General features: G+C 34.0%; 1 protein-coding gene across 2 annotated transcripts in view; it reads left to right on the top strand.

Moving 5' to 3' along the window:
* Nucleotides 1-13,513, top strand: part of PPP4R4 (protein phosphatase 4 regulatory subunit 4) — a 57,307-nt gene extending 43,794 nt beyond the window's left edge. For both annotated transcript variants that reach the window (XM_039712793.1, XM_039712794.1), the window contains 9 exons: nt 506-653; nt 1,152-1,296; nt 2,148-2,189; nt 4,269-4,344; nt 4,848-4,928; nt 5,267-5,360; nt 5,794-5,864; nt 6,629-6,764; nt 11,612-13,513. In XM_039712793.1, the coding sequence (XP_039568727.1) occupies nt 506-653; nt 1,152-1,296; nt 2,148-2,189; nt 4,269-4,344; nt 4,848-4,928; nt 5,267-5,360; nt 5,794-5,864; nt 6,629-6,764; nt 11,612-11,636 (818 nt within the window). In that variant the 3' untranslated portion in view covers nt 11,637-13,513. The remainder of the gene's footprint in view (nt 1-505; nt 654-1,151; nt 1,297-2,147; nt 2,190-4,268; nt 4,345-4,847; nt 4,929-5,266; nt 5,361-5,793; nt 5,865-6,628; nt 6,765-11,611) is intronic.
* Nucleotides 13,514-14,009: the final 496 nt, after the last annotated feature.

The following is a 14,009-nucleotide window of genomic DNA, read 5'->3' as shown; positions in this document are numbered from 1 at the left end:
TCACCTAAATTTGATGTTTTGGTGTATGCTATGTGTTTTAAAGATAGCTTAGGAGTTTTAACAGTTCTCATTAACATTCCTTGATGTTTACTGAAGTAAAATTCTCTAGAGACTTCAGCATAATAAATCTCAGAAATTAATTTATTAATCAGTCACCTGAATTTGACGTTTTGCTGTATGCTATGTGCTTTAAAGATAGCTTAGGAGTTTTAACATTCCTTGATGTTTACACAGTAATTTTGATGCTCCTGTGACATGGTTTGAAAGGCATACAGGACTTTGTTTAACACTGTATTTAGTTCACTTGCTCTTTTGCTTTTTCAAGTGCTCACTGACAGAATCAATTGAATTCGGAATGTTAGTTTTTTACTAAAAGAAAGTATTGAGATAGGCTGAAAATATGTATTTTGATGCCTGTGATTATCATCTTTTAACTCAGAGGTCAGCCCGTGAAATGTTTTCTATCTGACATTGCAGATAATATCTGAAAAATTTTATTTTTCAGAACTGGGCCAAGGAAAAAGTTACTGGAACAGACTTCGTTTTTTAGATACTTGTGAATTCATTATGGAACTGTTTTCAAAATCATTCTTCTGTAAATACTTCTTTTTACCTGTGCTTGAACTTACACATGACCCAGTGGCAAATGTCAGGTATGTACAATATGTAGCAGTGTACAGGAAAAAAAGCTTTAGATAATATATTAAGAAATACTGTTAAAAGTTTTATGTTTTGCTTAAGTAATGGAACTTGAGTGAAAACATAAAGAGCCTTCAGAATGACCAGTATTGAATATGCAGGGGAGCATGGGAATGGTGCTAGAAAATCCCAGGAGCAGGTCAGTCGGTAACTGATAAAGTTAGGTGTGCATATCACTTGCAAAATCCAGAGGTCTCCTTATTTTTCTAGATTTTAGAAAAACCCAGACAAACCAAAGATGTTTATGGACTGTATTCATGATCTATAGAGACTTTTTGAAAACAGTATGTCTGGAATCAACACATAAGCAACAATGACTTCTGAAAAATAAGACCACTTAATTATTTTGTGTCAAATGCTAGCATGCAATACATTGAGAATTAATGATATATGTTAAGCATCTGCATCAAAAGGTGAATATTTGGGTTGTTTGTTTGGGATTTTTTTAATAGAATGAAGTTATGCTGTTTGTTGCCAAAAGTGAAATCTACTCTGAAGATTCCCACTGATAAACATTTACTTCAGCAGTTGGAATTATGTATAAGGAAACTCCTGTGTCAAGAGAAAGACAAAGATGTCTTGACTATTGTGAAAAGGGTAGGCATTTTTCTTTTTAAGCAGCATTTAATCTCGCGTTTATCACTTATGTTATGCTTCCTATGGATTTTCTCAATGTAAGAACAGGAGATTAAAAAATTCCATTCTCTATTATGCAATTTTGAACAATTAAAAGATGATGTAGTATAATATGTTCTGTGCAATTTAGGAGTGTTAATGTTTCCCTGGTTACTTATATTGCAGTTATTTTGTAGTGATTCAAATTCAGAATTTTGGTTCAATGACCATTTATGAAAAAAAAAGACTAGAGAATGATTGAATGTTGATTTTAGTAAAACCCATCAGGTTTGTGGGACAGAGATATTTTGTTAGACTATATATTTTACAATATACAGACAAAGCATTTGTAGGATTTTAAAATGTTACAAATGTGTTTTTAATGTGGATACGCAAAAAAGTACATCTTTAAGGAATGTTCATGCTTGGTTTCAAATTCAGAAACCCTGAAGTGAAATAGCTCAAGTAGGTGGCTTCCTCACAGGGCCAGTCTGCAGGAGAGAGACTGAGTGAGCACTTGTGTGGAACCTTCTGAGTCAGACACAGGTTCCTGAGTTGCTTTTTTCACTCCTGGTTCCTAAGCCTGTGCTGTAGCTATTCTTGCTGAGGTGCTTCCTTGAGTGTATTTTGATTTCCATATAAATATTCTGTGAATCTATTCATTGTGAGTCTCAGCAGGTCTCTGAGAATACTCTCTGACACTTTTAAACTGCATTTGTACCACAAAAATACAAGCATAGGTTTCAAATATATAGGAAGAAAAGACAATTTTGTACTTTATAGTGTGGCATGCCATAGAGTAATAATAAATAATGTTTTAATTTTCTTTATAGACAGTGTTAGAATTGGACAGAATGGAGATCTCTGTAGATGCTGTAAGTACTTACTAACTTTAATATTTACTCTTAGTTTCCAATTTCATGTAGTGATTTTTTATTTTTATTTATTTTATTTTGAAGTTTCAGAAAATATTTTATGAAAATTGTCTATTGGATCAAGAAAAAGAGAGACAACATCTCCTTTTAGAAATGGTATATTTTATCAGTACACTGCCATTATTTTAAACAGATTGTAGCTCCATATTAATGAGGCAGTAGTTTTAAGGTAGGGGAAATGTGTATTTTGGAGAGACCTGTTAGGTTCATTATCTGTGTGTGGTTTCATTTTACACTTTGTAATAGAGTTAAGTCCTTCAAAGTAACGTGTAACATTTTTTTCTTTACTACCTAACTTTTGCTGTATCTGAGAAATACCATGTATAACATGATAAACTGCAATGAAACACCTCAGAATTCACATACAGCTTCCCTAGGCAAAGAAATTGATCTCATAACTTCTTAACTTCTTTTGTCCCAAGGAAGCTGAAGAATGCTCTGTGTTACAGGCTTTCCAATTAGCCAGGAAAGAGACAAAAGTAAAAGTTGCAGTAAGCACTTCAGCACACAGCTTGTATCTTCACCACATCTCCACAAAGCCTAGATCAGACCACTGCAGTCCTCCTGTCTGCTGCCTCCCCTCCAGCCTCAGGTGGGAGAAGCTGAGCAGCTGACAGGATTCAGAAGATCCTAAAATTGTTAGCATGATTCCTGTGACTTGGAGTAAATAAACTTCTTTGTAATGAGTCAGAAGGGATTCAGGAGTGTCCCAAAAATGTCCTTGTTTCCTACCTTTGTGGTCCACTTTGATGTCAGTGAGTATTGCAGGTCAGTATGAGCAAATACACCTGAGCCACAGAGTTCTGCCACTTCACTGTCCCCAGGCAGCTCGAGCTCTGGGTTCTCAGACCTGCATGCACACAACTCACAGTCTTGAGCTGAGCTCGAGCAGTCTGCAGGTAGTTACAGCCAGTGCTTTTATACTGAAAGGGTTTGTTTCATGGTGCAAAAGAGCCTCCAGTGCTACTGTGTGTTGTATGATGATACCAATTTTTACCCTGTTTCCACAGCTATGCTTTAGAAAAGCACCTGAATTTTTATGGTATAGGCCACTGATCTGTGCCACCCTTCTGTGTCACAAAGGTCTCATTAGCACTGTCTGTGAATGACATGCTTTTGGGGAGCCTGAGAGGGACACAGTGAATTGTGACATGTTGCAGTCCCAAACAGATGAAGAGCCATTCAACCCACTTAAATGTATCAGACTGTTAAGGTTTTAATACTGAATGTGTTAGCAAATTTCCTTAATTTTAGTAGTGGACTTTATAGAAACTATTTTCCAGCAACCCTGACCTGAATTAATTACCTCTTTCTTTTCTTGATTAGGTAGTAATTAGAACTACATGAAAAATGTAGATTAGAGCAATTATGGTTTACTTAACTATTTTTATTGTGAAAATTTATAGAAAGTATGCTACTATTGTATAGTTTCTTGAAGCTGGAGTGATATCTACTCACAAAATGGAATATACTTTTAGGCTGGATAGTATTACAGAAGGGCAAATAAATTCCACGAACCTGAAGAATTTTACATAGTTGATTTTATTTTTCATAAAAATTCATCAACTGTGAATGTTCATTTTAGATCTTTATAAAGTTGAATATATGTGACACACCTTAAAATTTATAAAACCATTTTCATTGAATTCTATGAAATAAGTGTTGCCTGTTCTATTTTCAGTGTCTGTTACAGAAAATTTTTGCATTGCCAGCTGCCAATGCAAAAATGTCTGTATCTTTTTGAAGTTAAAAAAACCCCAAAAGCCAGGCATAATTTCAATTATGAGTTACAGATGTGAACTTCAGCTCTGAGCTTTCTTCAGATTGCTGTTTTTAAACGAGATATGTACCCTGATTTCTTTCTGAACTACTTAATTGGCTCTCTGAATATTCATCAGGGATTGTACTACTAGCAGGAGAGTTAAAATGAGCTGTTATTTGGAAACACAATTTATTTACTTTTACCTGAATAATATCTAAGAAAACTATTCATTCTTTTATTAATTCTTTTTGTTTTAGGAACAATTAGAAAAAGAGAAGCAGAAAAATGAAGGAAGATCTACAAATATTAATGATAAAATGTTTGAAAAGAAACGTAAGTTTGTTTATTTGTGTACATGTTTATGCATGCTTTACACTTCTACAAAGGTAATAGAGGAAGGAGCACAGAAGAGACACTTGATACAATAAATAGATTTAGAAATTACATATAAAAGTTGTTTCTATGTATTTCTGAAGTTATTTATGAAACATTGCCTCATATTTTATATTATATATAATAATATGTTTTATTTTGCGTTTATTAATAAAATACATTACAGTTTTAGTTCTCTGTTATTTTTCATTTTGGGATATAGTGTAAGTACTTTTCTGTGGTATTTCTGAAGTGCTATTACCAGTGGATTAGATATTATTACTATTTGCTCCAGGACTGTGATATGTTATGTCCTCTCTTTTATAAAAATTTAAGTTTTAAGAGGGAAGGGATTATACTGGACTTTTTATTTTATTTTATTTTATTTTATTTTATTTTATTTTATTTTATTTTATTTTATTTTATTTTATTTTATTTTATTTATTTTTTAATTTTTTTTTTAGGTAGAGACAGTAAAACATCATCAGTGTTGGCAAAAAGTATCAATCTCTCTATTTCTGGAAGCTCTTCTGGTACCTCAGCAGGTAAGAAGAGTTCAAAAACTCACCTGGAACACTTTGATCTCACATCATCAGGTTAAACCCCAGCAAAGCTGCTGTTGACATCTGTGGACCCAAGTTACACCTACTGCACAGTGGAAAAGATACTTCTCCTAGAACTTAATGTATTTTCTATGGTTTTTAGATTTGTCTAACTCTGTAGTATATAAATAATGACCTAAGGTTTATTTTTTTTAATTGAAGTATTTAAATAATCTCATTCCTTCATTTACCAGAGATTGACATAAAAATGTATTTTAAAGTGTTCTTAATTATTGAGGAAAAGCAGTATTCATATTAAAAAATGTTCTCTATATTTTTAGGCAAAGAAGAAAAAAAATCCAAGCTGGTTCGAAGCCAATCTTTCAGTACTCAAGTACTGCACCCAAAATACAGCAACATAGACAAGTGTCCTAAGTATCTTTATAATCTTCATTGCTTACCTCATAGGCAGATGTTTGCTAATAGACAGCTCTTATGAAATTAATACTCATGGATCTCTGAAAATAGTGATGTGCTCACTGAACTGTGACTTACATTTTCAGCTTTCTGTTTAATTGATTAACTGAGGGAAGAAACATCTAAGGCATGCTGAAGCCTAGAAATGGTTATGAATTTCTTTTAAGTTAATAAACGTCACCTTTTATCACATATTAAAAGCAATTTTCAATATGAATTGCTAAATCTCATTTCATACATGTCTTAAAGACATTTTAGCATAACTTTCTCATTTAATTTTAATATAAATTCAGAAATAGCCTCCAATACTATTAAACAGCGTGATGACACAATTAAGAGGAGCACTTTTGGAAGTAACCAACTTGGTTTTGTTTTGTTTGATTTTTTAAAGTAAAAGTTCTGCTACAGGATATACATCTTCAGTACCAGGAATAGGAAAGAGTTGTATGTTATCCTTTAGTGGTAAGTGGTTATTGTAATGTGTTTTACTTCAGTTTTTTTGTGTGGGTGTTGAATATATGGGCCCAGTTAGGCAGGCATACTCTAAGATGCCATTCTTCTAAAGAAAGCAGAATAATAGATGTCCAATACATTTGGGCATATAAGTGTTAGTCTAGTAAGTGTATTTTTCAGATTTTTTTTTCCTACACTTTTGTTTTAATTTACATTTAAAAGTAGTAAAAATAAACTGAGTTTGTCATGTCCTCTTTGGAATTTCAGGTATCATCAAAAGGTTGGGTTTGGAGTTTTTCTCCACCAATTTTACATGAGGAGAATGAGTTTTATGTAAAACTTCAACTGAATTAAGAGAGAGAAACTGTTTACATTTCTGATCACTAAAGAGTTTGGATGATTAAAGATAAGATTGAGATGAATTGTTTCCTAGAGAAACCTGTCTTTAAATTCACCACCATTAGGCACTAGGCAATTAAATTACATTAAATAGCTAAATTTTAAGCAGCTAAAGATTGGCCCAAGAAATCACACTCTTACATACATTAAATATATGAATATTTTATTTGAAAATGTGAATTCCAGTTATTTAGTGGGACTTTTTAATAAAAATACTTGAAGAAATTTTCAGTAGAAACCATTCCATTAAAATTTGGATTAGTGCCATAGGAAATATGCCACTGTTGTCACAGGAAAAACAGCTCATTCTGTTTACTTTCTGTGAAGTGTTTTCAACCAAAGTTCTTTGTCTGAGCTGCACCTCTGTGTTTCAGATGATTCATTCCGGGCTCATGCTGCTGGCAACAGTGGGAATGCTGCCTTCCCTTCCAGTTCTTCTCGCAGCTTATTTAACTCAGCTGACCAAAAGAGCAATGCAAATAAGGAGAGTCTGTCCCGAAAGATGAGCATGTAAGTTGTTGACAAGATGTTAAACTGAACCTAGGGGTAATGTTTTCAAAGGGAACTCAAAAGAGCCATGTCAAATTAGGCCTGAATTTATTATACTTCTGCTCACAGATTTTGAAATACTAAAATAGCAGGGTAGAAATGTGGTATGCAATTGTAAGTGTTTCTAAGATGGCATTACCTTCTAATTAGTCTTTCACATTGTTTCTTCTGCACATATTTGCATTCAGCTGGTGTATAATTGAGAGGGTGGAATGGGAAAAAGTGAAGGTTAGTGCCTTTGCTATGTAATAACTACAGTCACAGTGATTTAGCTGCCTGTAGTTGGAGAAATACAAGTATTTTTAGACTACTTAGTTTCTACTTTTCCTTCTTTTTGTGAACTTGTATATGTTTTATCATTACGTAACAATTCTGTCATGAATCTTGAGACTTAGGATGAACTGGTACTGGTATTTGTTATTAATGCTGCCTTTGCCTTACCATTTACAAAAAACCAAAAATTCAGTGCTAGGCATCTCCCTCGGGCTGCTTGCCTTTAAACACCAGCCAATGCTGTTCAGCATTTTGCAAGAACAAAATCAAAGATGTATTTTTTGCTCCTGTGCTAAAACTGTAAATCATAGAAAATCACTGTGACATACACTCACCCAAATCTCTGTAGACTCTAGCAGCAAATTCCCTGCAGATTCCTTTTACACTACAACTAAATTACCATCACTGGACTAACTGTAATTTTGTGGGCTCCAACTGAGACTTTTCTTTGCTAGCAGAGATTTGCATTCTTAGCCAAGGCAGAATGGAGAAAGGGAAGGAGTCAGCAACAGCAAGAAAGGAGTCTGGGAAAGTAGACTTCAATCTAACAGAAACCACAACTGAAAGCTAAGATAGGAAAGAGAAAACATACTGGTTTGCTAGGTAAAGAGAGGAAACGATAGTGATGGTGTGTTTTGGTGAATTAAACATCTGTATGAACATATTTTTCCACAACATATTTCCAGTTTCCTTTAAAAAACAAACCAAAACATCTCCCCAGCTTTAGTCAGGATTTTAAGTTAATAAAACTAATAAATTGTAAAATAAAACACTAAAAAGTTTAACAAACAATATTAATTTAGCTCCTTGTGTACTTGATTGTTTTGCTGGAATTCTACCATCTTCACTGTACAGGATAAATTGTTTTCTAGAATGAACCCAAGCTTGCATAGTGACCTATAGCTTTTATTTTGTAGAGAAGGTTAGAAGGTAAGTTGTGAATGCAGATGGCCTCTGTTGAGTAAGTGGCTTCACAGGAATAGTACTTTAAGGTGCCAGATCACTTTGCCCTCTGTCCCTGTCTTTGCCGGTGTCTAATGGCTTCTCTTAATACCACCCACAGTACTTCAGACAGTTACAGATCATTAGGGGGTCACTTATTTCAAAGTGCACCATTTCAAAGTCAGCAGTTAGATTAGTAGACATGCTGACATTTTCAGCTATCTCTTAAGTAAATGGGGCATTTATTTTGAGAACATAAAATGTAATGGAGTGCTACATAGTTAAAAAAAATTAGGTGTGCTCAAAACCTCATTTTCTTTCACCCTAATTATGGTATGCCTCTTTTCCTCACTTTAAAACCAGAAAATTAGTTCAAATGTTGTAAATATTTTTAGCAATCTGTAGAAATTTCAATTACTTGGTGTCCCACAAGGATTTGGAGAAAATGAATGGATTAATATTCACAAAGCAGTAAGGTGCAAAGATTAGCTAGACATATTTTTTATCACATGAAACATTTCCAAATTTCAAAGGTTTTTCTATCTTTCATTTAAAATAAAACTGGTATCTTTTGTTTAAATACAGAGGGACAGGAAAAGACTCACACAGAGCAGTTTGCACTTTTGTCTTCAGGCAGGAGAGTGGAATGTCAGAAACACAGCTTCGAGTCTCTGTGTACCATTCCCAAATGAATGCCCTAAGAGCAGAATATTTGAAAGTAGGAATCTGATCAAACACAATGATCTGGGTGCTTTATCTGGTTCAGAAAGTCCCTGAACTGCATAGGGTCACAAGCTAAAGAGGATGTATCAGGGGAAGAAAAACATTCATTTTTAGGAAGAGTAAGCTTAGGATGTCCTAAATTTAGTTCTGAATAAGAGTTTTAGTGTTCTGTGTTCTTATGGGAAAAGACATCTCTCAAGTTGGTCTAATGTCTGCTGTGCTGTAGATTAAATCTCTTGTTTATAAACTGACCCAATAATTAACTGTTTTCATAAGAAAATGAAACAGCTCTATAAGGAGATACTAAGAAATACAGGAATGTCTGGTGGTAAATGCATTCGATCACAGATATGTTTAGCTGTACTTTTTATCTTTCTTTTACTCAGGAAGTCAGGCCTGATGCTAAATATATGCACACTTAAAGTAAAAAAAAAACCAAACAACCCAACTAGAAATGTCAGTTTCAAGGAAGCATTATTTTCTAAGTTTAATGATGAAAAAAATTGATATCCAAATATATAAGCAGCTGACAGAAATCACTCTATGACAATTGTACAGTGAGAGGTACAGTTTAATAGATGCTCATCAATGAGCATCACTTTTGGTGGACTGACCAAGGCGGAAAACTCACTAAGGTGAGAAAATAATAATTGGGTGTTTTTTTAAGACTGTATCATCATGCAGATTTACATATGTGCTGGTTAAAATTTCCACTGATCATCTCAATTCTGGCAAAACCCAACTTTTAGTTTGCTGGCTCTGCAACTTAAGTAGGGTAACTTCTAATGTTTCTTTTTCTAAGTAAATATGTGGGCACTAACACAATAATCAGAGTATAAGCAGATAAAATCAATGATTCTTAATTTGAAGTGGTATATGCTTGGATAAAATATTGTTTAATTGCTTAAGCCTAATATTTTCTATAAAAGTTCTCTACATTATATTGGCAGATGTTCACTTTTGACAATATAGTGCAGTTTGCAGGGATGAAGAATTTCTGATTTCATATATGATAGTGCTCCAGGAATATTTCAAAACTCAGAGTTACTTTGGTGGAGAACTTAAGTCTTTTCTTACCACACGCATGCATTCAGACATTCAGTTTGAACTAACTTATAAGTACGTGCCAATTAAAGTTTTATCTCTTTTTGAAAATAGAATAGATGCAAGGGAAAAAAATAGTAAATCATGATCCAGTGCTCACAAGCAGGTGACAAGAATTGTTTTAGTGTAGATGTCAGTTGCTAGGTCTTAGGTAATACTTAGGCCATAGAAAATGCCAGAATTATGCTAAAGGAGCACCCATATAACTAATGAGAGAATTACAAAAGAGAAGACTACCTGCTTTAAATACCTGATGGAATAGGAAAGAATCAGAAAGAGCATTGGTTGGATACTTTGTCCCACAAGAGATTTCACATGCAGAGCAGAGTTTTTCTCACTTCCTGTTGAAGAGTTGCCAGTTAGATCATGAATCATCCTAGTGCAGACATTGACATAAATCATGAACACTGTGTTCTATCAAGCAGTCTGATCTTGTATCATTAGGCTATGTAGCTTTATTATATTATTTTGAATGTTGTCAGCTTTATGAGATTGTTAGATATGTTTTGCTTGAGTTTATGTTGCTGTAGTATGACTGCAAATGTTCAACATGCAGTTGTTTGAAACTATTTAGAAACTTTATAGATTTGTCAATTAATATATCCACTTCATAGATGGCATTTAAGTATTTTGCATCTTGATTATAGACATACAGATATTGGCTGATTTTATTTCACTTTGACTCAAAACTTTCTTCAAGGATGTGTGGTACAGGTTTTCCATCTTGTAAAAACAGGGTGTAGATTTATTGTTGCATAAAAATTAATTTTCTAATTTATTATTAGAAATTTCTAATTTATAATTAGAAAGATATTTTTTATGCAGCAATAAATCTAAATAAATATCAGTGTTTTATAAGATGCCCACAACTGACCTATAAGACATCTAGTTTGGTGCATGTATCAGTTATATGTTTAAGATAAGTATCTTAAAGTAATGTATTTCATCCAGTCATATAATTGCTTAGAAAGTTAAGCACAAGATGAAATAGTTCTGGCACTGATCTACTACATTTGGAGTTGGTTACTTACAGCTTTTAATCATGTTTTCATCATGACATTTAAGATGCTGGAAGTTCCAAGTTCCAGTGGGACTGGCTTGTGTTTTGTGTTCCATTTCTGTGATGAAGATAGTAGGTATCCTGACACTGATATATTATCATATAATATATGCAGTTTTTAAATATTCAGCAGTTTTAAAAGAATGAAACAGAATAATATATAGTGTTATATGTAAATGATACTGTAAAATATAGATGCAAATTAGTATTTCCAAGAGTTCTAAAAGTTACACCCAATCTTGTAAATAATTCTGTCTGATACAAATAGTTAATTGACAGCTACAGCTGTTTGAAACTTATAAACAGTATATCTAAAGATTTAAAAATTAAGGCATGAAAAATCCAGAAATTACCCAAATGACCTTGTGGTCAGCAGAACACCTAGAAATCACAGTGCAACGTGCCAGACTTTTGGCGCTTTTTGTAACCATGAGTAGACTGCTTGTACCACCTTAACCATCTCACTCAGATAGATCTCTGCAAGAACTTCCATAGACACCTGAATTGAGAACTTCAACCTTTTTGAGAAGAATGTCCTCAGAATACATCCATTTGGGTTTTTCACTGGGTGCAATAGAACAGCTAATAATTTTTAAAGTACAGCAAGAGTTATGTTAAAATGTTCTGCATAATAGCAGTTTAATATGCTACGCAATTTAACAATATAGTAACAACATATTGTATGTGTTTCTTCTTTTGTATGAAGAAAAAACAGAAAATCAAACTCCTAGATCATCTGAAAAAGGAGGCAACCAGAGACTGAAGGAAGCAATGTTCTGGTGGGATAAGGTGGGAGTAGCAGATGGGACTCTATAATGCCTGGACTGAGTAAAATGCATCCTGCAATGTTAAAAAATTTAAAATAAATATTTTAAATAAAATTCCGAGCTGTAAAATATTTTCTGATAAACAATGTAATGGTTGCAGTATTCTAACATGTAGTGAAATGATATGAACCATAACTTCAGCTATGTGCTCTTAACTGCTGCAGCTAAGGAGAATATTTTTGTTTTCTTCAGTTATGCCTTTGTAGTTTGAAGTCTTGGATTTAGAATGTACATACCCATTATTTAATTGGCTTCTTTAACATCTCAGCAAACCTTAGCTGCCATATTTTAAGGTAGAAATAGAAGGAATTGTTATGAATATGAAAAAGGAATCCCACATTTTAAAGAACCTGCAAGCCTAATTTAAGACCAAAGTCCAGAACCATTGATCAGTCTATTAAAAAAACCATAGACTTTTGAAGCATTGTGCTGTGAATTTGGAATTAACGTTTTTACAAGTTCCAAGTTCATAAAAATCCTGTGTAAGTTTCAAAGCAATCTAAAAACAAATGTCTCCAGATGATGTAAAAAAAAAGTTTTATTTCGTACATTTGGTTGTATAAATACTTGTTTTAATTTTAGTATTTCAAATTGTATTTTCACTTTAATAATTTATAATAATGAATCTAGTTTTTAATCAGCTGCTATTGCAAGCTGCCATGTTTCAGTGATGTCATCTGCATTTGGTTGCATTAATGCTAATGTTTCTATCAAAATGTATGTGGAAAAACATGAAATCATATTTTGAAAAGTTCTATTTATGCCAATACTTCAAAGAGATTATGAAGCTATTGTCAGCTTCTCTTCAAAATGGAGGCAGCATAAATATATTGATATCAGAAATATATGGTTTTTAAAATTCATTGGTGTATGATAAAGATGATCTGGTCTGTGTATGCATATGTGAGTGTGGTTACTTTTTATAATGTAAGAACATGAATAATGATTTACTCAAAATAAAACATAGGACAATGCTGTACATGCATGTTCTTGAAAATAATTCTCAGGGCATCTTTTATAATTAAAATAAATAAAAACAATTACCTATGGAGGGTATTTATTTAAAATGCTAATAATGCTGAATGTATGCTGTCTTGTGTGAAGTACAGAATGTTTCTTTGCATTAAGCACTGTCCAAATGCTTAAGCTTCCTACACCTCAATTAGATTTAGCAGTATCCTCTGTCTTAAGTCACAGGCATTGTTTGGGTTCTGTGGAAACACTTAATTTTTCAGTTTGTTCTGCAGCCTGACATAGGATGTTGTAAACCACAGATTTCTTTAAAAGCTTCTTTGAGTTTTATGGTGTTTAATGTTCAGTATTGATAGAGGTGTCCAGATGACCTGGGCTGGCTCCTCCTGGGTTCTGCTTTTGGTTCATTAATGCAAGTAGATTCTCCCAGTTCCCCAGGCACAGCTGACTCAGGTACAGCTACAGCTGTGGGCCATAGGAGACTGCTCAGGCTGCTCTTAGTCTGACCTTTGGCAGGGACCAACTCACATCATCAGTAGCCAGCTGTAAAACAGGACTCAAAACTGTGTTGGCCCTTTTGATGCCTTGCAGAGCAATGCAGAACAACCAGTAAGTTCAGAAAATCGGAGCTCTTTCTCCCCTTAATAAGCAGGTTATGAGTTCTGTAAACAGTCTGTCTTTTGTTCCTTCTTGGCTGTCAGTGTCTGTCATTTTAAAAAGATTAATTTGTTTAATGCTGAAAACACGTGCTCTAGTCAATAATCAAAAATGCCTTCAATGTAATCTTTAAATGCTCTGTTTAGACATTTTTGGACTGGGTGGACATTTTCCTTGTGCAATACCTCTGGTGTCTTGTGCATGCTTTTATCAGTCCTCTGCACTACAGATCTCCATCCAAGAGTCTTTTTAGGGGTCACTTACTTCTGGGTTAGTTCTGTTAAACAGCACCAATGCATTTGAACCCTTCAGAGCACTGTTTGTACCTGCTGGTCAGCTGTAGCTCTGGAACAACAGCTGAAGGTCAACTGTGCAGTGGCATTTGTTGGTTTTCATATAGATCGGTGGCAGGAGGGAGTGATTCTCTTTCTGGGTACATTTGTAGTGCAGTCTGGAGTTAGCTTAGATGCACCTTCATAGTCTAGTCAGATAGCAGAGCCTGCCTCTTAAGTCCTTGTGTGAGTGGGGTACATCAATGTCTGGGCTGCTGTGGGCAGACACCAAAGGGTAACTGAGGGGATTTTTTGAGATTTACCAGCTTTATCCCATAATGTATCTTCTGTATCTCCTTTAGCAGAGGTATCTGTG

Source organism: Passer montanus, unplaced genomic scaffold (assembly GCF_014805655.1).
Source record: "Passer montanus isolate IOZ18808 unplaced genomic scaffold, ASM1480565v1 scaffold27, whole genome shotgun sequence".
Classification (NCBI taxonomy): Eukaryota; Metazoa; Chordata; class Aves; order Passeriformes; family Passeridae; genus Passer; species Passer montanus.
Note: the sequence above shows the minus strand (reverse complement) of the source record. Positions and strands in the feature narration are given on the sequence as shown.